The following is a 25,485-nucleotide window of genomic DNA, read 5'->3' on the forward strand; positions in this document are numbered from 1 at the left end:
AGTAGCCTAGTGAGCACAGCTGCCCCCGTGGGGAGCCCGAAAGGCACGCGGTTGTATTCGTATAAATTCCAGTCCGTGGCAAACGCTGTAAGGTGTTTAGACTCTTCGGCAAGGGGAATTTGATTATAGGCCTGATTTAAGTCCAAGATGGTGAAGAACTTGGCCTTACGAAACCATGAAAAACAAGAATGAAGGTCGGGAAGGGGCACAGATTGTAACACCACCTTCCGATTGAGAGCCCTGTAATCAATGACAGGCCTGAAGCCTCCTTGGGGTTTCGGGACTAGAAAAATAGGCGATGAATACGCTGACTTAGAGGGCCTAATAATACCGTCCTTCAACATCTGATCGATGATTTCCTTCAGAGCCTTCATTTTAGGTGGAGATATCCTATACGGTGGAAAACGGACAGGAATCGAATCCGTAACCTCAATTTTGTATTCAATAAGGTCAGTGACACCAAGAGTATCAGAGAACACCTCGGGAAACGACTGACACAGTTTGCGAATACTATCAGCCTGCTTCTCAGGTAGATGTCTAAGGTCTAACAACATCTCATCCTGGATAGGCGACATAGAAGAACATGACACAGAATTACACTTTAATAGTGGGATTTTACAACTAGAAGCAAATTTGAATGTGCACGACCTAGACTGCAGATCGAGCACAAGACCAGTGTGAGAAATAAAGTCAGCTCCCAATATAATGGGGCAAGACAATTGCTTGGCCACAAACAATTTAACTTTCCATGTAAACTTAAAAACACGAATTTTGACCAGTAAGGAACCTAGAATTTCTAATGGAGATGAATTAGCCGAAACGTATTGAACAGGAGAAGAGACATAGTCAGGAAGTTTACAAACCGTTTTCAATTTAGAATACCATTCAGCCGCAATAATCGAACAAACACTACCTGAATCTAAGAGAGCTGTTATAGGCTCGTTATTTACCTCAATCTTAAGAAAAGGAACAGGTGCGGGGGTATCCGCCGCAATCCTAAGACATTCTTTAGGGCATTCGAAAGATGAACTTGAAGGCTGATCGTTCTCTGCATTTACAATCTGTTTACTAGGGGCTGAGTCTCGGGAAGATGGATTAGTCGACTCAGCCGAAGCCACTAGTCACTTTTTATTATTGGCATAGGTGGAATTTGCACCAGAAGTTGAGCAGGAGGGGGTGCTATTGGAGTTTGGGCAATTTTTGGCGATATGTGAGAAGGCCCCACACTTAAAACAGCCTTGTGCTGAACCAGCTCCATTATTTGCCCTACTACTTTTGACTAATGGACATTTATTGCGAAGATGGTCAGGCGACCCGCAAGCATAACATTTACGGGGCGTGACTGGTCGGCGAGGTGGAGGCCGAGTGTTACTAAAGGCAGGCGGGGGTTCTTTCGCTACACGCAAAGAATCGGCGTATCTAACTCCTTCCGCTGAGACGGCCAACGCTTCAAGTTCAGAGAAACTTTGCGGGCACGCCGCAAAACACAAGTATGACCTATAAGATGGTGAAATGCCTTCCACAATAGCTTGTACAATTTGATCCTCAGGGAAGTGAAGAGCAAACACCCTGGTATAAAACTTAATGTCTTGTATGAAATCAGCCAAGTTTTCATCCAACCTCTGTACTCGATAATAGTACTTTTGAATCAGAGATGACCTCGCGCGGGCGGGAATAAAGTTTGCAAGCAAGTGTGCATGAAAATCTTCAATAGATGACTGTTCAGCTATGGCTCTTACTATTTTGTCGGAGAGAATACCAATAGCATACGGATAGATAATTTGCAAGATTTGACATGGAGACAGAGAAAAAACAAGGGCATGATCCTGAAATTCCACTAGAAATCTTAAAAATGAAATTACGTCACTGGTGGTATTAACAGAAAACTTGGATATACCTCTGAGCAACATTGCCAATGGATGAGGCAAGCTACTAAATCCGGGTGACATAGTAGGTAAAGGTTTCAATGGCAAGGAAGTCAATTCAGAACGGATGTTACTCAATGATGCACGACGTTCAGATTCGTTGTCCAATGGGGCAGGGATAGTTTGAGCAGCAACGGTTATCCTATTAACTTCTCCCTTGGGAGGCGCTTCCTCACTACCTGGATTCACTATGGTGGGTTGATCAGATTTGGGAGGAACTTCCCCAGTTAACAATTGAGTGACCTTATTAGATAATTCGGAAATATTTTCCAGGAGCGTACTAGCTTCCTTCCTCTGAACATCATTCAGTTTTAGAGACAACAGATCGTTAACCCTATTCGAAAAATGATATAGCCTGCCTTGCACACGCTTAATTTGATTAGGAGACGGATCATTTTCATCAAAAAAACTAACTACAGAAGCTAGCCCAGTAATATTCTCCGTGATCGTGGAATGAGAGTCGTCAATTTCTTTCTCTCCCAAATTGGGGATGGAAATGGGCAAATCAAGGGACTCTCTAAGCTTGTTAGTGTCTATTGCAACCGTGCCTCCAGATTGAACGTTTCTGATAGTTAACTCATATATCAACTCCTCTTTGCGCAAATAGTTAAGGAGGAGAACATCGCGAGGGCCGGGCATGATGACAGAACAATTTTGGAAAACTCAAAAATGCCAGCAACTGAGAAAATGGTTAGAGTTCGGAACAAACAATGTTTAGCCGTCAAAAGGGGCTAAATTGCGACCCATTCAACCACGCTCTGCTACCAATTGTTACCGTGTTTTGGTGGTAGGTAGAGGTGTAAGAAGGTGCGGGCGTGAATGGGTCTCAAACTACGGAATCAAAGTTAATATAAAAGTTAACAAGGTTATATTTCCTTTTCAATATTAAGTAATAACAAAGAACAGGTACTTAGTAGCCGAAACACAATTTGAAATGAACAATTACAGGGATTACAGAGTTTGGGCTTCGAGCCCTGAGTTCACAATTTTTGAGCAACTAGCCCAACTTTCCGATATACAAATTTTAACAAAGGGGCAGAAGACCCCAATCAAACCCTGGAGCCCTTGCTCCAAATTACACAGTAAAGCCTCCTCGAGGCATACAACACTCCGTTTCCAAAAGAGCCACACGCTCTTTAATTTAAGCCTCTCCTAGGCCACACCAAACTCCACCTTCGAGTTGTCCTCAACGGACATAAACACAGGGGTAAAATACCCAATCTACTGAGGTCTATTAAATGAAAAGCAGGTTAATTAAATGACCTCTAAAACAATTTGAGAGGAGGCGAACTTGCACTCCTAATACACTTGGTTTTTAAGACCTACTTTGGCTCTTAGGCCACTGATGCAAGGGCTAATCCCATACTACAGAGGTGACGTAATAGCAATTTACATTACATTACGGAAGAATTGGTTGAGAGAATAAGTTCACCTCAAGACGATGTGAGTGGGAGCTCGAGAGGGTTAAGCACTCTCTATCCCGATATGTCGTTTTAAAATAGAATAGATACCAGTTGTTTTTACATTTTAGGAAAAGGTTACATGGTTGAACGCTTAGAACCCGCCCCGAAAGTTAAACTGCTGAGCAAGAAAAGAAAGAATTTATTAATCGGCCATTACCTTATTGTTGACCGCCGCCGAGGAAAGAGGCGCTTCCCGCCTCCTGCTATGTACTTAATACACTGAAAGATGGAACAGAAGTGGCCCGGAGACCCTAAAATCAGCAGTTTATATACTCTCGCGGAAGTTTCTAGGCGTTAGGGGAATGAAAACACCCGCCCACAATGTTTTTATTGGATAGGACCCCGCAACAGATACAAGTTGGGGGAAGATACACCAGATTGGTCAGAAATTACTAAAAGAAATTCGGGATTGGATAAATCTAAAACAAGGGGAAAAAGAGGGGTATACAGCCAACTTAAACAATAACAGAAAGAAATTTAACAAGAAACAAACTTTTGAAATAAAAATTTCTCCAACAAAATAGTTCTTTGACTCCGCACTAGGGTGCGCTATTGTTGATCTTCAGTAGTGTCCTCTAGAAGAGAAAGTTCACACTTCTTACTTCAAGCGAAACAAAAACACATCAAAAGTGACACAGTTCAAAAACTCAAAATTTTCCACGTGGTGACATCTTCTGAGAAAGTAGAGAATTAATAGAGTAGATAAAGTTCAACCTTCCTCCAGAAGAGGAGTTTCAACTGGCGCAACTTTTAAATAAACGGTGTAGAGGTGTACCGCCCGGTACAATAGTGATCGCCTATATCTTCTCTTATTTCATCTAATGTCTTCTGATAAACAGGATGCAAATAATTCTTCCTTAAAGTGGATTCATAGGTATACTGCGGCCGCTGATGTCTCCTAAGAATGTTTTCATGGTCAGGTTACTTAGCACATTCCATAGGACGTTTGAAGACACCAACGCCGGACATAGACGAAAGTTAACGTTATCTTCAGGCTTGCCAACTGTGGAAGAAATAAACCTTTGCTTACTGTTGCTGCTGGACTTATTTCTCCTCGCTACGCTAGCCATGTGAGCAGCTGCAGATTTATGCTGCTCAAGATGGGATTTCTGCTCACACTTAACCTGAAATGAAGAATCCAAATCCTAAGTACTCTTCAGTAAGCGAGCTAGGGTATTGCAATGGAGGTTTTAGATAAGTTACGGGAAACTTACTTCCTTGGAGCATGCCTGACAGAAGACTATTCGACCGTCTGTAGTGAAGTGTTCATCTGTAGCAATCCATTTTCTCAACAAGTGCGATTTAGGCATTGTTTCGCTATACAGCAATTACGGTTAGAAAATACTGCAGGAACCAGTTACCACACACTCTGTACTCTGTAGGGACGACTGGAGGCGAAACTGTTTACGTTCCTCCTGACCTATCAGATGCATCAAGGAGCCACCAGATGTCACATATGTAGTGGGACGCATGGGATGTGCTGCATTTAACGGTAGTAACATGAACTATCTCCGTCCTACTGCTTGTAATTGCGGTGGAAATAATTTTACAATGCAGGGAAAATAACATTCTTTATTTGAAGAAGGTAAAACAGCTATTTAGGTTATTTTAGGTGTCAACACCTCATTTAGATTTGTTTAGGTGCAGTAAAATTCACATATTCTGCTCCAGGAAGTGTGAAACGAACAAATATTTTGAAATTTGTGAATTAAATAGCGAGGAAAAAATTGGTTAAAACTAAAAAATCCGGGCCCTAGTGATTACCGAAGGTGATTTATTTATTATTAGGATAAACAATACGAAATGCCAAATATTTTCTTGTGAATGTATGTTAAAAATACATTCAAACATGTATCTGCTATGCCTTTCGGCGTTCAGTCTGCACGCCTCTGTTAAGTTACTCTTTATTTACAATCTGATTTAAATCGCACCGACACAGATAGGTCTTGTGGCGAGGTTGGGAAAGGAAAGAGCTAGGAACGGGAAAGAAGCGACCGTGGCCTTTATCACGGGCTACTCGACACACGATGACTGTTCGTTGGTTCGACTCCACAGACAGTCCAGTAATTCACACAGTCACATGCAGTGAAAACTAAACAGCTCAGCACTATTCAATAGTAGGACGATACTCACAACAGCGAACATTAACGCAGGTCCATTTACCCTTACACTCACGATAGCGGCTTCTCTGACTGACTCACACCGGGTCTCAGCCCACAGAAATAAACGAACACACAGTAAGTCTTCCGTTCCGTCGTCTCCAGCCCACCCACTCACTGGTATCTCAGTGGGACACTAGCGACAGCCAACAACTTTGTCACCCTCAGCCCAGCCACCGAACCCTAACACACTGAGTCTCGCAGTGACTCCACGACGGAGGCTCACTCCAACTGTGCGTGGCTAGCCTCCGTTTTTATAGTGATTTGAGCCAGAATTTTTACGAGGGGGCTAGAGGCAGAACATTGGCGTGCATCTCCAGGAAACTCACAGGTATGGTGGCCGACGAAAACTTTACAGGGAAAGGCCGGCCCCACCTCACAACCGGCTGGGAGATCCCAGGTCATCTGAGTCACTAGCCCCTTACTGGAAGTACCGAGAGGGGCTACCACGGGGAGGTGGCACGTAACAATATACCGGGTGGTTCACCAGCCCATTATTTTTTTGGAGGTAGGTAACCCAACTAACGCGTGTCATCCGATAAACATTAGTACCTGCTTCTTTATGGCCTTAGTACAACCATACCGTTTATATAATACTCACGAATATGGTAGAAATCATTGACGGTAGTGTTATTTATATTACTTAAACTATAATGAATTTCTAAAGCGAATGCAGCTGCGGATAACACATCTTACGTTTGGACAGAACGTGTCTATATGGACTACAACGTACCGCAGCTTGCGGTAGCTAAGGTAGTTAAATCACGCGTTACTGCTGTGTGGTAGTAGGTTCGATCCACAGGTTGGTACACTCTTTTTTTCTTTTTTTTTCGAATAACGCCGTTTACAGTGACTGTAATGTGGTCGCACATCATCCTGTTCCAAAGAGCGAATTTTTATTTGCTCCTGAAAAGGATCGTTTTTATCCGATGTTACATAGCCAGGTTCTACTGCGATATGATCGTTTGTAGGTAGGAAGTAGAGTGCTCTACATAATCAGAGTAACAAGTGTTCAAAATGTTGACCACTTTACAGTGTTCATTTAATTTTTTACCATTACGGGGGAAGTGGCATACATATTAATTCGACCATACTTTCTCCATAAATCAGCAACAATTCAGCGTACTCTTCATTGGAATACATTGTGAGGAAGTGCTGTGATATGTGGATTACTATTTGCGTGCGTTGGGCTCGGGAGGTTGTGGATTCGAAACCTATGCTGCGCGTCCTGAAAATGGTTTTCCTCGGTTTCCCATTTTCACCACCAGGCGAAGTTGAAGAGAAGATAAGAATAAGTATAAAAATAACATAAGTAGAAACGAAGCATTAAATGTGTCTTACTAAGACAGAATCCGATAGATGATGATGATGTTTGTTGTTTAAAGGGGCCTAACAGCTAAGTCATCGGCCCCTACTGGTACGAGGTGAATGAGACGACAATTAATTAAAACTTCAAAATGTATCTATTGACTGGAATCTAAAACGAATAATGATGAAAAAATATCGTGAAACAAACCAATCAGTGGATCCAATTCACAATGCCTTCATAATTGGGATTATCCTCATTATCTAAAGGGGTCCAAAATCCAGGTCACCGGCCCATCATAGTGGTACTAATCACAGGTGATGTAGACCGATGGTATGTAGCACTCACAGATAACACAACCCCTTGGTGTTTCGCAGCACAAGCAACGCTGACTCGTAGTACTCCTCACATAGTGGAACGATCATAGGCCGCATATACTCATTGTTAGGGCCTGGATTCATATGCACTAAAAACTCCGAAAATATGCACGCACATATGCACTTAAAAATGTTGAAAATATGCACGGAAATATGAAGTAAAAATAAAACAAAATACAGTTATCAAACTCATTATTTAATTTTAACTCAGTGTTAAATTGATAAACAAGTTTCATTCCATAGAAAATGATGCATGGCAGTAGGTTTCAACAGTTTTTCAGTGTTTTCAGGAGTCAATGACTTTCTGTTGTCGGACAGAAGTAATTTGTACGCTGAAAATGATCGTTCTACGTCGACGGACGTAACTGGACAATACTTGTATACCGGGACTGACTGCTCGGAACATTCTTGTGGCAAAGACTTTAGGCATTTTTACAGTTTAATCTGGTAAAACACTGCAGTAGACGAATAGCATGTTAACAGATGAACGCACTTGTTTAAGCAAACCTTGGGAGGCTACTGTAAGGAGAAGGGGAAAGGAATGTCAGAAAGAAGGAAATTGCTGTTGTGAAAAACGTCGTTACCCATCTACATACTTGTATTGCAACACTGAAAGCACTTTCCTTGATCACGGAAGGTTTCTCATGTTGCCAAGTGATGTGCAACATACAGAGCTCATTAAATTTTCCATTTCGTTCAGAGATCGTAGATAGTCGATCACACATAAAAGAATAATATGTCTGTATATGTACTATCGTTCAAAATATGACTTTTTAAAAAGTCCGGTTCCTACTCATGGTGTTGCTCACTTAGTGGTACTAATCATAGGCAGTGTAGACCCATGGTGTATCACGCAGTATGGCAACGCCCACAGGCAACACAAACTCTTGGTGTTCCTCACTAAACGGGGTTAAAAGTCAGGAAAAGTCCTCTCAGTTTTAATTACTGCGTTGATGGGGTGAAAGTTCCTTATGGAAATCATTGTAAGTACCTACTGTACGTGTTAATATAAAGAAAGATCTCCATTGGGGTAATCACATAAATGGGATTGTAAATAAAGGGTACAGACCTCTGCACATGGTTACTAGGGTGTTTAGGGGTTGTATTAAGGATGTAAAGGAGAGGGCATATAAGTCTCTGGTAAGAACCCAACTGGAGTATGGTTCCAGTGTATGGGACCCTCACCAGGATTACCTGATTCAAGAACTGGAAAAAATCCAAAGAAAAGCAGCTCGATTTGTTCTGGGTGATTTCCGACAGAAGAGTAGCGTTACAAAAATGTTGCAAAGTTTGGGCTGGGTAGAATTGAGAGAAAGAAGGAGAGCTGCTCGACTAAGTGGTATGTTCCGAGCTGTCAGCGGAGAGATGGCGTGGAATGACATTAGTAGACGAATAAGTTTGAGTGGCGTTTATAAAAGTAGGAAAGATCACAATATGAAGACAAAGTTGGAATTCAAGAGGACAAACTGGGGCAAATACTCATTTATAGGAAGGGGAGTTAGGGATTGGAATAACTTACCAAGGAAGATGTTCAATAAATTTCCAATTTCTTTGAAATCATTTAGGAAAAGGCTAGGAAAACAACAGATAGGGAATCTGCCACCTGGGCGACTGCCCTAAATGCAGATCAGTATTGATTGATTATTATAATCATACTACTAGTGTCAGGCAACGCAGACCCATGGTTTTGCTCAAATAGTGGTACTAATCACGGGCGCTACCCAAACCCGTGGTGTTTCTCACTTAGTGGTACTAATCACAGGCAACGTAGACCCATGGTGTTCCTCATAAAGTGGTACTACTCATAGGTAACGCAGACACATTCTGAACACAATAGAACCGACCAGTGGAATACACAGGATGACCATTATCACAAACAACGCCCAGATCTGTAGTGTTTCTCGCATAATGGTACTGCTCCTGTATTACTTAGACCCATGGTTTTCTTCTCATGGTGCTAATAGTCGCAAGTAACGACGACCCATTGTGTTCCTCTCGTAATTGTACTAATCACAAGTATTCTCATGGTTCTAATTTCATCATCCCTTTGACGCCCCTTTTAGTCGCTTCTTACGACAGGCAGGGGATACTGTGGACGTATTCTTCTTTTGCGTCCCCCACCCGCAGGTGATAAAATAACCGATATGTCAAATAACTTGGAATTCAATGCCCTATACGATGAAGTGGCATACGGTTGTGATTGTAATAAAAATAAGGAGCAAATAATAGGCCTATTCTTATTTATTCAGCAAGTTCAGCGAACAAATCACTCGGTTGTACTGAACATATCGGAATCTTTATTTTGGGAACACCGCATTCTATGGGCACCAAAATCACACCGGGCTTTGCCATCATACTCTTCGTCGCAAAATCTAGCATATTGGCATTAAAACCGAAATTTATATATATTTACATATTTACATTGGTACCACAGAAATCTATTCAAGGCATCTGGGGACGTGAGATCCATGGTGTGGGAGGTTCCACGAGAAACTACTGTAAGCGATCTCCAAAGTGCTGTTGCAGAAGAGCACGCGACTCCCTCGTGCTGTGCCATCTTGCTTCATCCATTGCTGTCGTCTTGATGTTAAGAACATGTTTGTAATGTCAATACTGTTTGTTAATGTGTTTGCATGTTGCCCCTTTGTTGTCCATATTCCTGTTCCATAATACTACACTTAAGCCTCCGTGGCTCAGGCGACAGTGTGCCGGCCTCTCACCGCTGGGTTCCGTGGTTCAAATCCTGGTCACTCCATGAGAGATTTGTGCTGGACAAAGTGGAGGCGGGACAGGTTTTTCTCCGGGTACTCCGGTTTTCCCTGTCATATTTCATTCCAGCAACGCTCTTCAATATCATTTCATTTTATCTGTCATTCATTAATCATTGCCCCAGAGGAGGGCGACAGGCTTCGGCAGTCGGCACAATTTCTATCCTCGCCGCTAAATGGGGGTTCATTCATTCCATTCCTGACCCGGTCGAATGACTGGAAACAGGCTGTGGATTTTCAATACTACATTTACTGCCCCATTGTTCTCCTGCTCCCAGTTCGTCTTCGCAGTTTCAGATGAACTTGAACTATCAGCCTCAATTCTTGATCCTAAATATTTCTATTTACTGATTCGTTATTCCATCATTTCCAATCCATAACAATTTGTCAGAATTTTTAATTTTTTTAATTTTTTGTAATTGTTTGTGATGTATCTGCACCAATACAGATTCCATGAACCAAGTAATTGTGTTGTTGTTTTTTTTAAAGGAATATTTTGCCCGAAAATTCCAATCCATTGAGTTCTCACCTTGACTGTGATCGTCTTATCCCTCCGAACTTGAGATTAATATGGACTTAAGAGATAAGGTACGTCACTCGCTGTGCACACATACTGTAGCTACAGTCCAACACACTCCTACAGAGCTCACTGGAGAAGGCCCCTTCTTCATCAGTCTTAAATATTAGCAATTTCAAAGTCGAGTCCTTTTTTCCTCCGTCCACACAGTTCTCCTTTCCTTCTCTCTTTTTCGTTTCTTGTGATAACCAGCTCAGCCATATCGTTCTCAACTTCATGAACCATCGGATTTGTGTTTTAATATTCTTTTTATCGAAATGATCAAATATTCTTTTCGTTAACCAGACAGCCGAAAAAGGAAATCATCCTTTTTCTGATACTGTCTAAAAGCTTTGAATTTAACATATACAGTTTTTTAATGTACCCTTTCCTCCATTTTCATTTTTTCTGTGGAACAAGAATGTTTCGTACTTCTTTCCTTCTTTTCTAATTCATCACTGTCTCCTTTCCGGTTTTATGGTGGTGTTGGAATGATGAATGAAGCTTCAATTTTACTGACATCGATCTTTTGTTGTAAATATATTGAGTTAATTGTTAAGCTAGTTCTATTTTTTTGTGATCTTGTTATTTCTTGATCAAGACGATTAGGATGAGTTGCTTAAATTTGTTTATGTATGTTCAGTCCGTCAGCGATGCCGCTGGTGGGATCCTCAACAGCTCTGCCATCAGCTGTCATAGATGGCCTAGGCATCACTGAAGAGGCGTACTAGGGAAATGAGGAGTGAGGTAGTTTCCCGTTGCTTTCCTCACCGAGCCAGAGTTGCTATTACATATCAGTCTGCCAAGCCCACTGAAATGCATACATCAACCGACCCTATGAGCAACATTTTCACACCATTCATAGCAGGGACTGGCTGCATAAATTTGTTTACTTTCTTAATATTTCCATATTTCGTGTTAAGATACTTTCGAGCATCTTCAGTGTCAGTCATAAATTCCGTCTTGTAAAAAAAAATGTATACCCCTGCTCTTTCTGCAGTCTCGTTGAAAAGGTTGATGTATTCCGTTGCAGTGTCTCTCTTGTCTGACAAGAGTAGCTAAATCACCTGTCAAGGGTAAACAGTTCAATTTAATATCGTAGTTTTTGTGTCCAGTTTTGATTTCATGAATGCCTATGTTTGTTGGAGTGTTATATTCCATTCTCTGATCATTCCTTAATTATTATTAGTTAATAATGAATGAAGTTAAAAACTAATGCAAAGATTACCTTTCATCAAAGCGGCATTTGAAAACGATGTCCACCGTTCTCGATACAAATATTGCATCGGCGTAAAAAAAAAAAAAGTCCGAAACACACTGGCCCTGAAATTTCACGCATCAGTCGTTTCATTTTATTCTCCAGGGCATCAAGAAAACGAGGATTATTCTTGTACAGATTTTGTTTTAAGGTTCCCCACAAATAAAAACCGCACACACTTTAATCGGGGGAACAAGGGCGCCAAAGTCCACGACTATATTTGTTCATTAAGATAAGCATGGGCTGTATGGGCAGTGACGTTATCCTGCTGCAAGTAGGAATACTGGTTTTCTTGCTCAGCCAAAATGTCAGAAATTGGCTGCATTGTGTTTTGCACATAACGTTCTGAGTTAAGTCATAAAAGAAAATAAGATTCATTATTCTGCGTGCAGTAATGCCACTCTAAACATAGACTTTCTTATCTTAAATAATAATTTCATGCACTACATGCGGATTGTCAGTTTATCAGTACCTTGGATTTTGAATATTCACGTACCCACTTAAATGGAAATAAGCTTCGTCTGTCATAATTAAAAGAGAAGGCTCAACAATACCATCATGGACAGATTCCAGCGTCCGCGGACAGAAATTCACGTGGTGTTAAAAGTGTAGCGTTCCCAGTCCCGTAATGGCGATCTTTGTGAAGTGCAATACTCCTGCACCAATCAGCGTGGAGATTTCTTCCTGTTTGTTACCCATTCTTGCTTGAATATATGCAGGTTCCTCCTCTTTTAATAAACTCTTCTGTGGTTCTCTCATTTTGTTTAAAATAGGCCCCATTTCTCGTCATTTCCTGAATAACTGTTAAATGAAAATATCCACATGACCGAGATTATGGATGTTTGTAAGTGTGTTCCAGCATATGTGTCAACTAAACTTGGTAAAAATATTACCTATTATCTGAAAAAATACTGTTGGGGCCAAGACATCCCTAGAAGCTGTAGGGAAGGGGGCGAAATATAATAGTCTAAAAACGACTGATATTAGTGTTGAATCCATACTTCTCTGGACTACGGGAGAGATTTCAACCAAACTTGGTACACTTATGACTTACCATCAGGAGACAAACTGCGAGGAGGTATGGTAACCTTAGCACCGCTAGGTGTGGGATGGGAGGGGCTGAGATTTAAAAATAATCGAAAATAGTGTCGAATCCATAGTTTTCGTGGTCGCTGAGAAGATTAGTGACACGCCGGACGTCGTTGAAGCCCATGTTCAGCCCCCATCGGCATGGAGATGAGAAGGGGTGGAAAAGAAATTGTTCAAAATGACCGAAATTACGGATGTATGTGTTTCTTCCAACATAGCCCTCATACAAAATTGGTACACAAATGACTTACTATCCGGAAATAAAAATACTATGGAGATGAAACATACCAATTCCCTCTGGGGGTGGGGAATGGGAGGGGATGACATTTAAAAATAACGGAAAATAACCGGTATTAATGTCGAATCCATTGTCGCTGAGACGAATTGTGACGCTCTGAATACCGTGTAAGTCCACGTTCAGCCTCCGTTGAGACGGGAGGCTGATTGAGGTTTAATAGTAAATAGTCTAAAATGACCGAGATTAATGTTGAATTGGTGACAGTCTCAAAGACAGTTGAAATAGTGTAGATCATATCTACAGCGCGATGGATAAATGCATGCATTATCACTTATTATTTTTTTGAAAGGATCAAATACTTCCCAGTCAATTCGAGCTCCCACAAGGGCGAAGTTTTTCTCATCTATATAACTCTAAAACTACATCATAGATGGTAAAAATCAGTATCCCAAAAAATAAAATTCTACAAAAATTCACTTCACACATAAGTAAGTTAATACTCTTCTTGAAAGTAGACATTCAAAAGCCAACCAGGCAACGCCGGGTACTACAGCTAGTAATATATAATTAATAATGTTTATGTACTATAATTTTTACGTAGGTTATTTTGGGGTGGTGATTAGCTCAGGGGCTTAGCTACTGGCTTTCCACCCGGAAGGCTGAGGATCGAAACCGGGTTGATCCTAAGTTGAGATTTTCGTCTTAAAAATCACGTGGTGTCACAGAAAGTGCATCCGCCCTTAAAAACGCCGAGCCAAAACCGAAATGACTCTCCAGTGACCCCAGAAATAACTGGGAATAACTGAAGAATGACAGTAGGTAGGCTATTTTAAATACGCCTAAAATGAACAGTTCTATGTAATATTTCTGCTCCTGTAGACATGTCATAAGACTTCTCCATGTGCTTCTGTAGATATGTATTTATGATACACAATACCAAAGAGTACATACTTCAACGACAACCAAGATATCCAAACAATTAAGGTATGTTGTATATAACCTTACTTCGTTTTAATGTTTCTTTCCATAGGATTTATATTTCTGTTATAGTAATATATAAAATTATGTATGCAGATTGAACCTGTTTATTAAATCTTTCCTCTCGTGAAAAAAAGTCTACTTTATGTACGAGTTGCATGGATAACTTTTTTTTCCCCCTGATGATTACTAAGCATTCATCGACATAAAATACATTTCAACTTAAGTTTTGAAACAAACAAATGATGTTAAAAAGTTATAAGATTGTGTCAGAAGTATCGGGATATTATTGCAAGAAGTAACCGCAGTAGACGTTGAGCTATAGTTCGAGTATTATTCATAATCTTCCGGCCGGCCACTTGTCTCTAGCTGTTCACACGACCCCATTTATCTTGCAACATGTGCACATCGAGGGCCTTCCCTCAGCCGCTAGTAGCTACCTGTATCATGTATGACTCGCATCATTGGTCATCACTAACTTTTTTTGAACTTCGTTTGAACACTCGCGTCTTGTCGTGATGGATACCAGCGAGAGGAAGCCTTTGAACATGTAAGTTCACAGTATTTCATATTTCTGTCTTCTCTACAAGGATTCCCTTTTACGGGTTTCTGTTCTTCCCAAATTGACCTAGACTGTACTATTTCGCCGGGTTTGAGCATAAGATTTAATTCAAAATCCCTGCCCACAAATTTTACGGGTTGTGTGATCGCTACGTGAAGGAGTTTTGGGAAAATGATTAAAATTGCCTGTTTTCTGAGGACGTACACAAAATAATGGGCTTGGTCCTGAGTGATAAGTAAGAAGTCCATTTATGTCTATTTGTCTTTACTCTGCTGTTGGAGAATGCTGTTGACAATGTTAATTGAAATACGTACTAAACAAATATCTGCGTTGTATACGGGTCCATTGGGATAACGATGTGCGATCTTCAGTTATTTTTGTAGACAGTCTTACGTTTTGTGAAGTGTATAGTAGTGGTGATGAGGTAGGAAAAGGTGAAACCTGGTGTTGACGCGTAGCCTAGTCCTGTCGAATAACACAAAGGGATGTGTTCCAGGCTTAACGTCTCCACCGGACAGACGAATCCCTACCAACAACGTCATATGCCGCCACTACATATGAACACAACGGAGAGTTGTAATTTAATCCAGGCTTCTGACACGCAACTTAGTGATCAAGAATTGCATATCACGGCCTCTCGTATCTTGTAGACCAACATTCTAATTATGAAACTTATTTGCCGTCAACGGGACTCGAACCAGCGACGGTGTCACACCATAAAAACGTGACGCCCTGCTCACCAGAGCGCTACTAAACAAATATTACGTGGGCTGACTTTTTTTTATATGGCTGACGTTTTAATACATATAAAAAAAATATAGCCGAGGGAGAATGTGCCAAGTTCACGTATTTACGATGTTTATGTTTGTTTTAAGGGATAAAACTGCTGTATTATCAGCCCCTTGAACCAGTATAATAATAATAATAATAATAATAATAATAATAATAATAATAATAATAATAATAATAATGTGTTTTTTACACCTCACTATTTTTTACGGTTTTGGAACGCCAAGGTGCCAGAATTGTGGCCCGCAGGAGTTCTTTTACGTCCCGGTAAATTTACTGACCCGACGCTGGCGGACTGAGCCAGGACCTCGAACCCGCCATGTTGGGCTCAGAATGTCAGCGCTACTCAGCCTCGCTCTAATAGCATTAATTTATCTACAGAAGGAAAGAAAGGTGTTAGAACTACGAAGATAGAGGCCCGGTTTCATCAACACATGTTAAATATATACTAACAAGTAGTTAGTTAATACGGAGTTAAAATTTTAACATCTTGCTAGGTTTCTTGCGTTTCATCAAACTTTTCTTGTGAAATGTTAACTAATCGACTGTTAACTCTCCCAATATTGCGAACTGGTGCGAATCAAGGCGGCAGTGGTACGAACATTCTGTTTTACAGCGCGCTCCGATGCGCTTTTGTTTGCGTACAGCTGTAAAATATGGCGTGAGAAGTGAAACGGAATCGTAGTTCTAATATTTCCTCCTTCGAAAAAGAGTTGTTAATTGAATTAGTTAGTAAATGTATATAAGTTATTGAGTGCAAGCGCACGGATGGCTTGACGATAAAACAAAAGGACGAAGCGTGGGAGAAAGTCCGCGATGGTTTCAATGGGGTTAACAGATACTTTTTTTAGCGGGTATCCGCTGTCACCTAACAAAATCACTTCGTTAATTGTCCAACTTCAAACTGTGCTCCGATGGGAGTTATTAAATATTGTACTGTCGTGTACAGAACCAGACCACCTAGCAAGTATATCCCTGATTTGGAGGTTAGGCTCATTGATCACCTGAACATTAACAGAGAAATATCCCTTCCGATTACGATATATTTCGGCCCAATTGCCTCCAGGTGATTGGATTCTTTCATGTGTGTAATCTATTGCACCTAGAACAAACACTAGGAAAACGGCTTATTTCATAGAAGTCGCGGATAATTTGCTGACGCTCTTCTACTGAAGGGAATGTATATGCCTCCTCCTCATGGATGTTATTGCTGCAGACACTCGTCAAACAACTCTACTAACAGTGGCTTTAGAAATTCCAGCATTGTCTCCGTCCATTATGTGAAAATAACCAGTAGCAAAAAATCGTAAAATTATCAGTACCTGGAACATTCTAGAAAGAGGTTTTGTCTTCGTAGGATATTCTAACCTCACTCGAATTTCGTCAACAGCCTTAGCAACGACTATTTTCGATAACCTGTATCTATGAAGAAATTCCGCATCCGTCAAATTTTCAAAAGTCATTACGTCGCTGAACTCTTCTTCGATCAGGATTGTTTTGTAAAAGATCTAAATAGAGCAATTCCGCATCGAAAGCGAGATTCCCAGCAGCCATTTTGGAACAGGTTGCTAAATGCTAATGTTAGCCATTTAACATTGGAAATGGCTGATGTTAACTTTAATACGCAGTTTAACATTTGTTAATGTTAACAGTTGTTGATGAAACGCAAATTTTCTTAAATCGTATGTTAAAATGATTTAACACCTTGTTAAGTACTAACATGTGTTGATGAAACCGGGCCAGAATGTATCAGCTAATGAAACGGACGAGGCATAAAGATGGTGGTGGTGATGATGATTATTGTTTAAAGAGGAAGTACGACTGCGCAACCATCATCTGTTAACACTAATCAAGGCAAAAATGTGGAAGGGGTCGACACTTCGAAAAATGAAGGTATCGGCCAAAGAAAAACAACGGCCACAAAGGGCGTGGAAAAGACTCTCCCTAGGCCTCGTCGGTCTACTACTGTCGGGTTCCGAAAAGAACGAGAGTTGACCAAGGGAGGTCGGATAGTGTATATGAAAGTGAGAAGTCTGGCACAAGTAACTGGAAGCAATGTCAAGTCTCAGCTATAGGCCCCGTGGTCGCCAACCCAAGCTCGCAAGTTAAGAGATCCAGGGGCCCTTTTAATAGTCTCTTACGACAGGCAGGGGATACCGTGGGTGTTATTCTTCCGCCCCCCCCACACACAAGGGGGTAGTTATTTTTGCATTTGAACAGCAAATAAAGGGTTCAAAAGAGCGAAAATGTTGAACCCAAAACCGTCGGGACATGAAGTGGACTTGGCACAACAAAATGGAAGCTATGCCGGACTCAGCCGGCGCTTGTGTTCACCACATTACACTCACAATTTGTGAGCTCCTTGGGTCCCTGAGGGAGAATGTAACCTACTCCAACATCAGCGAGTGATTGTTTTAGGGGAAGTACAACCTCATACTGTTCGTGTAACCTCGGCACTATGTGGAATATCCCTCTGCCTTCGCCTTCCTTGAATTAAGGTGGTCCTGTTGTAGAAGATGGTTGTTTGCCCAATTGTACTTCCTCTTAAAACAATAATCACCTGATACTGTTGTAAGCTATGTGAACCAAAAAGGTATTCTGCGTCTCAAAATGGCCTGTTTCTAGATTTCTCGACTTCCCTAGGCAAGCCCTTTGTGTCTTTCGTAGTAATAATAATAAGAAGAATAATAATCTTATTTGCCTTACGTCCCTCCTACTACTTTTACGGTTTTCGGAGACGCCGAGGTGCCGGAATTTAGTCCCGCAGGAGTTCTTTTACGTGCCAGTAAATCTACCGACACGATGCTGTTGTATTTGAGCACCTTCAAATATCACCGGACTGAGCCAAAATCGAACCTGCCAAGCTGGGGTCAGAAGGCCAACGCCTCAACCGTCTGAGCCACTCAACCCGGGTGTGTGTATCGAAAGAATTACTTTTATATTCTATTGTCAGCAAACTAATATCGATTTTGGCTACACTGTCTTGTGACAGAAGGTAGGCACTCCCATAAATATTCGGTCACTGATTTTTCACGCACTTTTATTCGGTAGTTATTCTCATATTGTAATTATAACGTATAATACAACAAATCATGCAGGAAAACATAATAAAACATTATACAAACATTGTGAATCAAGTCAAACTCTTCTGAGAGTCATTAGTACGCCCTCTGTCGTACATTGAATAAAAGCAATAATTATTCCAGTGCCGCCTCAAAAATATTCGGCCACTACACAAAAAGCAGCATAAACTCGCATAATTCACAACACTGTTATACACTCAGTTACTTTGTAGGTCCACCTATATGTTTTAGGACCTATTCCAGTCGAGTAGGCATACTGGCGATAACTTTCTTGATATAATCAGGGCTTAATGCCGCCCATTCTTGTAGCAGTCTCGTCTTCAAGTCTGTGAGGGAATTGCAGAGCTGCCTTCATTCGACTCCACACATTCTCGATGGGTTTCAGGTCGGGTTATTGTGGTGAAGTTTCAAAACCTTCGGGCAGTTGTACAGCAGCCACTCCCTGACGAGTTACGACTTGTGCTTGGAGTCGTTATCTTGGTAGAACTGGAAAGTACGCTGTGTACCAAATTGTTCAGCAAATTGTCGCAAATTGTTTTTGAGGATATCCAAATAGCATTTTTTTGTCAAAGTATGTTCATTGAAACTCAGTCCGCCAACCCCGTTCGATGCAACACATGCTTACACTATTGCACTTCCTCCACCATTTTTTACCGTTGCTTGTAAATTGCCTGTTCTCAGTTCCTCGTGACGTTTCCGCCACACCGATTGCTTTCCATCGGACGCGACGACGTTGAACTTTGATTCCTCAACAAATAACACATCCTCCCACCAAGCACTGGGTTTCCTTACGTAGGTTTTTGTGAACTCTCGACGCTTGTTTTTATTTACCGCACTAATGTGGTTTTCTACTAGCTCTTCTCCGAAGGAACTCGTTCCTTCGCACGGTTTCAGTACCCACTTTCTTTCGACACTCCTCTAAAACGGCTGCTGCCAGTTTCGGAGCACTAATTTTTGGATTTCGTTTCCCATTCTGAAGCACAAACTTCTGTCAGCCTTCTTGGTCTGTCTGTGTGGGGAACTGAATCAATTCTGTCTTCATTTTTGAATCGTCTGATTATAACTCCAACTATTATTCTGCTTATGTTAAGCATTTGCGATATCTTTCTATGCGATTTGCCTCGAGCATAATGGAATATCACGAGCTGGCGTTCTTGAAACATGGTATTGTGTTGTCTTTTGCTCCCCATTTGATACCAGTCTGCAACAGTGCAGCAAATTACTTCGGCACGACGTGCCTTGCGGCACCGCACTCCTGAACTGAACGTTTTGCAACGCTATCTGCCCTGTCTCTGTCAATGAACACAACGGCAATCCCGGCCTTTCCGGGTGACCGAATATATCTGAGGTGTGTCATTTCACCCATCTGCACAATGTCCTTTCTTTTACAGCATACTGTATATCGATGCTCCGTGATTCCTCTTCGGCCTAAGCAATCACATGTAGTTACATTACTTGGACACATTTGGTTTCACATTCTGCTCATGGTTGCGTTATTTTCATCACTTTTTATCAGTGGCCTAATATTTATGTGAGTGACTGTACTTTGAGGTTTGAGGAGGATCTTGAACAGTGAATTGCGAGAAGAAGAGTCATAGTGGGAATAAAACGATTTTAGGAGACTGGTGATATTTAGTATTCTTTAATAATCATTTTGAAACTTCTCAGCAGCTTGTCACTGACGACGGCCATAGAGTTGTTTCATCTCAAAGTCAGTCCAGTTGCGTCCTACGGAATAGAAAACATATGGGTGCATCTTACCAAGGCACAATTGCAAAGTTTAGAGAATGTAAAATCAGCATTTCTTAAAAGAGTACTTTGTCTATCCAAGTACACTCCTTCGCGCCTCGCTTACATACTGACAAGAGAACTGTTCTATGTAGAAGAGCTGCGTCTGAAGTTCCTGCTTCCCACCACCGCGGCGTATAAGGCACTACTGCAGAAACTTCTTCAAAAGAGGAACAACATATCGGACGATTTTTACCTCAGTGACGCAATGATTAATTTAGAGTGGATGCAAGGAGGTTATAAATTAAGACATATATCAACAAGGCTCGCCGCGCATGGATTTCACCATAAACTGTGTGGATCCAAGCAATTTCATGACCCCTGCCATGACTGTAAGTGCAGAATATGTGGTGAACTCTGTGAGAGATACCATGTACTAAGGTGCAAATTGAGAACAGAATCTCTGAGACACTTTTGTGAGTCAGTGTAATACTTGTATTCATGCACATTGTGCGCAATTAAATATTTATTTAATAATCATTTTGAGAGGTTCAATAGCTTAAGCAGTGTACAAGAAGTTGTAAATTATTTTGAACATTAAAATATATCTAACACTAACTTCTGAAATTGGTATCATTTGGCAACCTCTTTTCGGGGATACAGTACGTCACTTTCCTATTCATACACAACCCATTTCGTTACAAGGCGTTCCATGTGCCTGTATAGTTATGGAAATAATTGATTTATAGTTGTGTGTCGTGAATGTAATAACAAGCGAAACCACTCATTACACAATTTTTTTTTTTTGTGAGTGCTAATAATTTGTTTACACAAGTAAAAACTGCATACACTCCAAAATTTCAAGTCACTTTGTTGTTCATACACTAGTATAGATGGCGTCATCCGACAGCATTGAACGGGACATAAGCTTACGTAAGTAGGTGTAGTGCGAGGAGAGGTGTTGCTGGTGGTGTTCGTCTTAGACTTGTGAGAGTGCTGGTAGAAATGGGCAAGGGTAAAGGGCTTGGCTATGAGCTCAAACAGACAATTGTCAATTCAGCACTTAGAGGGTACTCCCTGCGAAAAATATGACTCATGGTAAAGAAACGTCATGCCACTGTTCAATATGTTGTGAATAAGTTTGAGTACGAAGGGTCAGTGAAGAACGTGCGAAGAAAATCCAAACAAAGGAAACTTATTCCACAAGCAAAAAGACTTATTGTGAGGCAAGTTAAATCCAACCCTCCCTTAAGTGCTCCAAAGCTGCGGGCAGAGCTGGAAGCTGCTAGTGGGAAGAAAATGTGTACTCAGACGGTCCAGCGAGTTTTATATCTACACGGTTACCATGGCCGTGTACAAAGGAAGAGACCCTATGTTAGAAAGAAGAACCGTGCTGCATGGCTGCTTCTTGCGAAAGAACACGAAAACAAGGGCCAGGAGTTCTGGAATAATGTCATCTGCTCCGATGAAACTAAAATCGACCTGTTTGGTCCCGATGGTGCCCGCAGGGTGTGGAGAAAGACCAATACAGACTATGATGTGGCCAAGACAATTCCCACAGTGAAACACGGAGGTGGATCAGTTATGATGTGGGGGCGTATGTCGACACAAGGTGTAGGGAGTATTCAGTTTGTTGAAGGGACGATGGACAAAGTAGTGTACAATAATATTTTGAAGAACAAAGTTAAACAAGGTGTTGAACAATTGGGAATGCTACCGACCTACATGTTTCACTAGGATAACACACCGCTGCTCTGAACAAGGAGTGGTTAATTTGGAACATTCCAAAACAATTTAAAACACTTCAGCTGTCTGCTGACTTAAACCCTGTTGAATATTTATGGGCGTTTTCTGAAGTCTGGTATTCACAGTAGAAAGGTTCCATCTAAAGATGAGCTAAAACGAGTGGTGGCCCAAGAATGGTACAGTGTCAGCCATGAAATGTGTGCGAGGCTAGTAAATTCCATGCAGCGTAGGTGTCAAGCTGTCATTAAAGCCAAGGGTTACTCCACAAAGTACTAGGAATGGTGTTATGGTTAATTTCATTCATGGTGTGTTTAGTTGAAGAACTGGCATCTATATGAATAACAATGTGACGTAGGAAAAGGTCATATTTTGTTATATTCTCAAATAATTTGTACTATGTGTTGTCATGCATTGTAAATGAATCTGCCAGAAATAAATTTCTTAAAAAACAATTACTATAACATCCATTTGAATGTCCAAAATATGCTGCTCTTTTCACAGTATGAAACTTTATGAATAAGAAAGTGGTATACTGTAGTTGAATAAAGATTTCATCCTCGATGTTGATGTAAAAACTGTGATGCTATTCTCCGTCATTTTGCGGAGGGCATTGGAAATACCTGTTTCTGTTGGACCGAATCAAGTGCGCGAAATACTGCAAAATAGGTTTGTGCATCCACGTTTGAACTTGCATACGAGAAACTGAATTAGAGATACTTGACTAGCAGCGTGTACCGCCCCATTTCTCCCTGATGATGGCAGTGACGTGGACTCCACACGGTATCGAAGGCGTTAGGGAGCCCTACTCGCACAACCTCCCATAATGGACGGAGATTGGTCGGAGCAGGGTCCATGGCGCGAAGATCCCTTTCGATAATATCCCAGATGCGCTCAAAAGGATTGAGCTAGGGTAACCTTCGGGAGAAGGCAGGCATCGCCATGTCTGTGGAGTGTTCATTGAACGAATCGGCTACAGTTCGAAAGCGATGGGCTGCTGCATTGGTTTGCTACATACCGTGCGAGTTGGCCGTGCGCGTAGAGGCGCGCGGCTGTGAGCTTGCATCCGGGAGATAGTAGGTTCGAATCCCACTATCGGCAGCCCTGAAAATGGTTTTCCGCGGTTTCCCATTTTCACACCAGGCAAATGCTGGGGCTGTACCTTAATTAAGGCCACGGCCGCTTCCTTCCAACTCCTAGGCCTTTCCTATCCCATCGTCGCCTAAGACCTATCCGTGTCGGTGCGACGTAAAGTCCATAGCAAAATAGGTTTGCTACATGAAAAGGATTCCTGCAGGGCGGTAGAGGCAAACATAATCAGCCAGCAGGTTCCTGTAACGATCGCTGGTGAGAGACGTTCGCAAATATACCAGGGGTTCCATTTCATCCGACGTGAACAGTTCTCATACGAGGATACCGCCACCACCGGCTGAGCTGTAACCTGCCGGCAAGAGGGAACCATTATCTCATGCGCTGGGTGACGCACTCGAGTACCAACTGCTATCCCGACTCATCGTACCAGGTGACATGTTCCATACTTTGAAAGTCCAAAGGAGTTGTTCTTTTGCCCACGTCAGTCATTGTGCCGCTTAACGGATAGGATAAATGAAAGTGAGGAGCCTGGCACAAGTAAGTGGAAATAATGGCAGGACTCAGCTAAGGGCTCCGTGATCACCAACTCACACTCCCCTGGGACACTAAGGACAGGCAGGGTATACCGTGGGTGTTATTCTACCGCCCCCACCCACAGTGCGTGGAAAGACCAGAGCCTACATGATTTCGATGATGGAATGACCCATATGTCTGGCCGCAATAAAATGCCCAGAGATTTCGTGTCCTGCCGGTCTTGTGGTCAGCCGTTACTCACACGGCCATTGCGAGGTCTGGCGATCTTACAGTCACGTGCTACGACGTACTATCACATTGCTGCAAGGTCTGTATACACAGGTCTGGTCACGCTCCCAGATTCTTTGCGGCAGCGGCCCTCCACTGTGTGTTATACAGTGCAGTGAGATTAATTTGTTATGAGTTATTGTGTCGCTCCAAATCGTAGAAGTCATTCATGTAAAGGGACTAGGTTATTTATATTCTCGAAAGGTAAGAACAGGAGGGCAAAATGGGTTCAAAACTGCTGACGTCGTAAGTGGCAGCCCACAAAACAACCGCAGCTGTGTGAGGTTAGTATAACCTTTGCCAGATAAAAATAAATAATCACCAAGTTTAATTATACGTACTTTTGTGGTTTAGTGGTAGGTTTGATTAGCTGCCACCGCTGGAGGCCCGGGTTCGATTCCAGGCTCTGCCACGAAATTTGAAAAGTTGTATGAGGACTGGAACGGAGTCCATTCAGCCTCGGGACGTCAACCGAGTAAAAAGGGTGTTCGATTCCCGCTTCAGCCATCCTCCAAGTGGTTTTTCCGTGGTTTTTCACTTTTCCGCCGGCCCCGTGGTGTAGGGGTAGCGTACCTGCCTCTTACCCGGAGGCCCCGGGTTCGATTCCCGGCCAGGTCAGGGATTTTTACCTAGACCTGAGGGCTGGTTCGAGGTCCACTTAGCCTACGTGATTAGAATTGAGGAGCTATCTGACGGTGAGATGGCGGCCCCGGTCTAGAAAGCCAAGAATAACGGCCGAGAGGATTCGTCGTGCTGACCACAGGACACCTCGTAATCTGGAGGCCTTCGGGCTGAGCAGCGGTCGCTTGGTAGGCCAAGGCCCTTCAAGGGCTGTAGTGCGATTGGGGGTTTTTTTTTTTCACTTTACCAGGCAAATGCCGGATTGGTATCTAACTTAAGACTACGGCCGCTTCTTTCCTCTTCCTTGTCTACCCCTTCGAATCTTCTCATCCCCCGACAAGGCCCCTGTTCAGCATAGCAGGTGAGGCCGCCTGGGCGAGGTTCTGGTCCTCCTCCCCAGTTTTATCCCCCAACCCAAAGTCTCACGCTCGAGGATACTAACTTTGAGGCGGTAGAGGTGGGATCCCTCGCTGAGTCCGAGGGGAAAACTAATCCCGAACGGCAAACGGATTAAGAAAGAAAGAAAGAAAGAAAGAAAGAAAGAAAGAAAAAAGAAAGAAATAAGGTAAAATTTTCATAACTTATTCAACTTCTTCTTCTTCTTATTCTTCTTCTTCTTCTTCTTCTTCTTCTTCTTCTTCTTCTTCTTATATAATGTATATCATCGAGCAAGTGGCTGCGGGTCTTGGATGACGTAGTTATCAGTTTGCATTCGGGAGATAGTGGGTTCGAACCACACTGTCGGCAGTCCTGAGGACGGTTTTCCGTGGTTTCCCTTTTTAACACCAGGCAAAGCTGAAGATGTACCTTAATTAAGAGCACGGTCGTTTCCTTCCCTCTCCTCGCTCTTTGCTATCTGTGTCAGTGCCATGTAAAGCGAATTGCACATTATTACAGTAAACTTGTATCTTCATCCCGTGGCGATGCGGCTCTTTTTTTCAGCCACACC

General features: G+C 42.1%; 1 protein-coding gene across 2 annotated transcripts in view; it reads left to right on the forward strand.

Annotated features, from left to right (window-relative positions):
- LOC136879262 (proton-coupled zinc antiporter SLC30A2) overlaps window positions 1-25,485 on the forward strand; it is a 280,390-nt gene that overhangs the window by 102,612 nt on the left and 152,293 nt on the right. The window contains exon 1 of one of the 2 annotated variants that reach the window (XM_067153081.1): window positions 14,533-14,667. The exons of the other annotated variant lie outside the window; for it this stretch is intronic. Within the exon in view, the coding sequence (XP_067009182.1) occupies window positions 14,636-14,667 (32 nt within the window). The 5' untranslated portion in view covers window positions 14,533-14,635. Of the gene's footprint in view, window positions 1-14,532; window positions 14,668-25,485 lie in introns of those variants that run through there. 2 annotated transcript variants of the gene reach the window in all.

Source organism: Anabrus simplex, chromosome 8 (assembly GCF_040414725.1).
Source record: "Anabrus simplex isolate iqAnaSimp1 chromosome 8, ASM4041472v1, whole genome shotgun sequence".
NCBI lineage: Eukaryota > Metazoa > Arthropoda > Insecta > Orthoptera > Tettigoniidae > Anabrus > Anabrus simplex.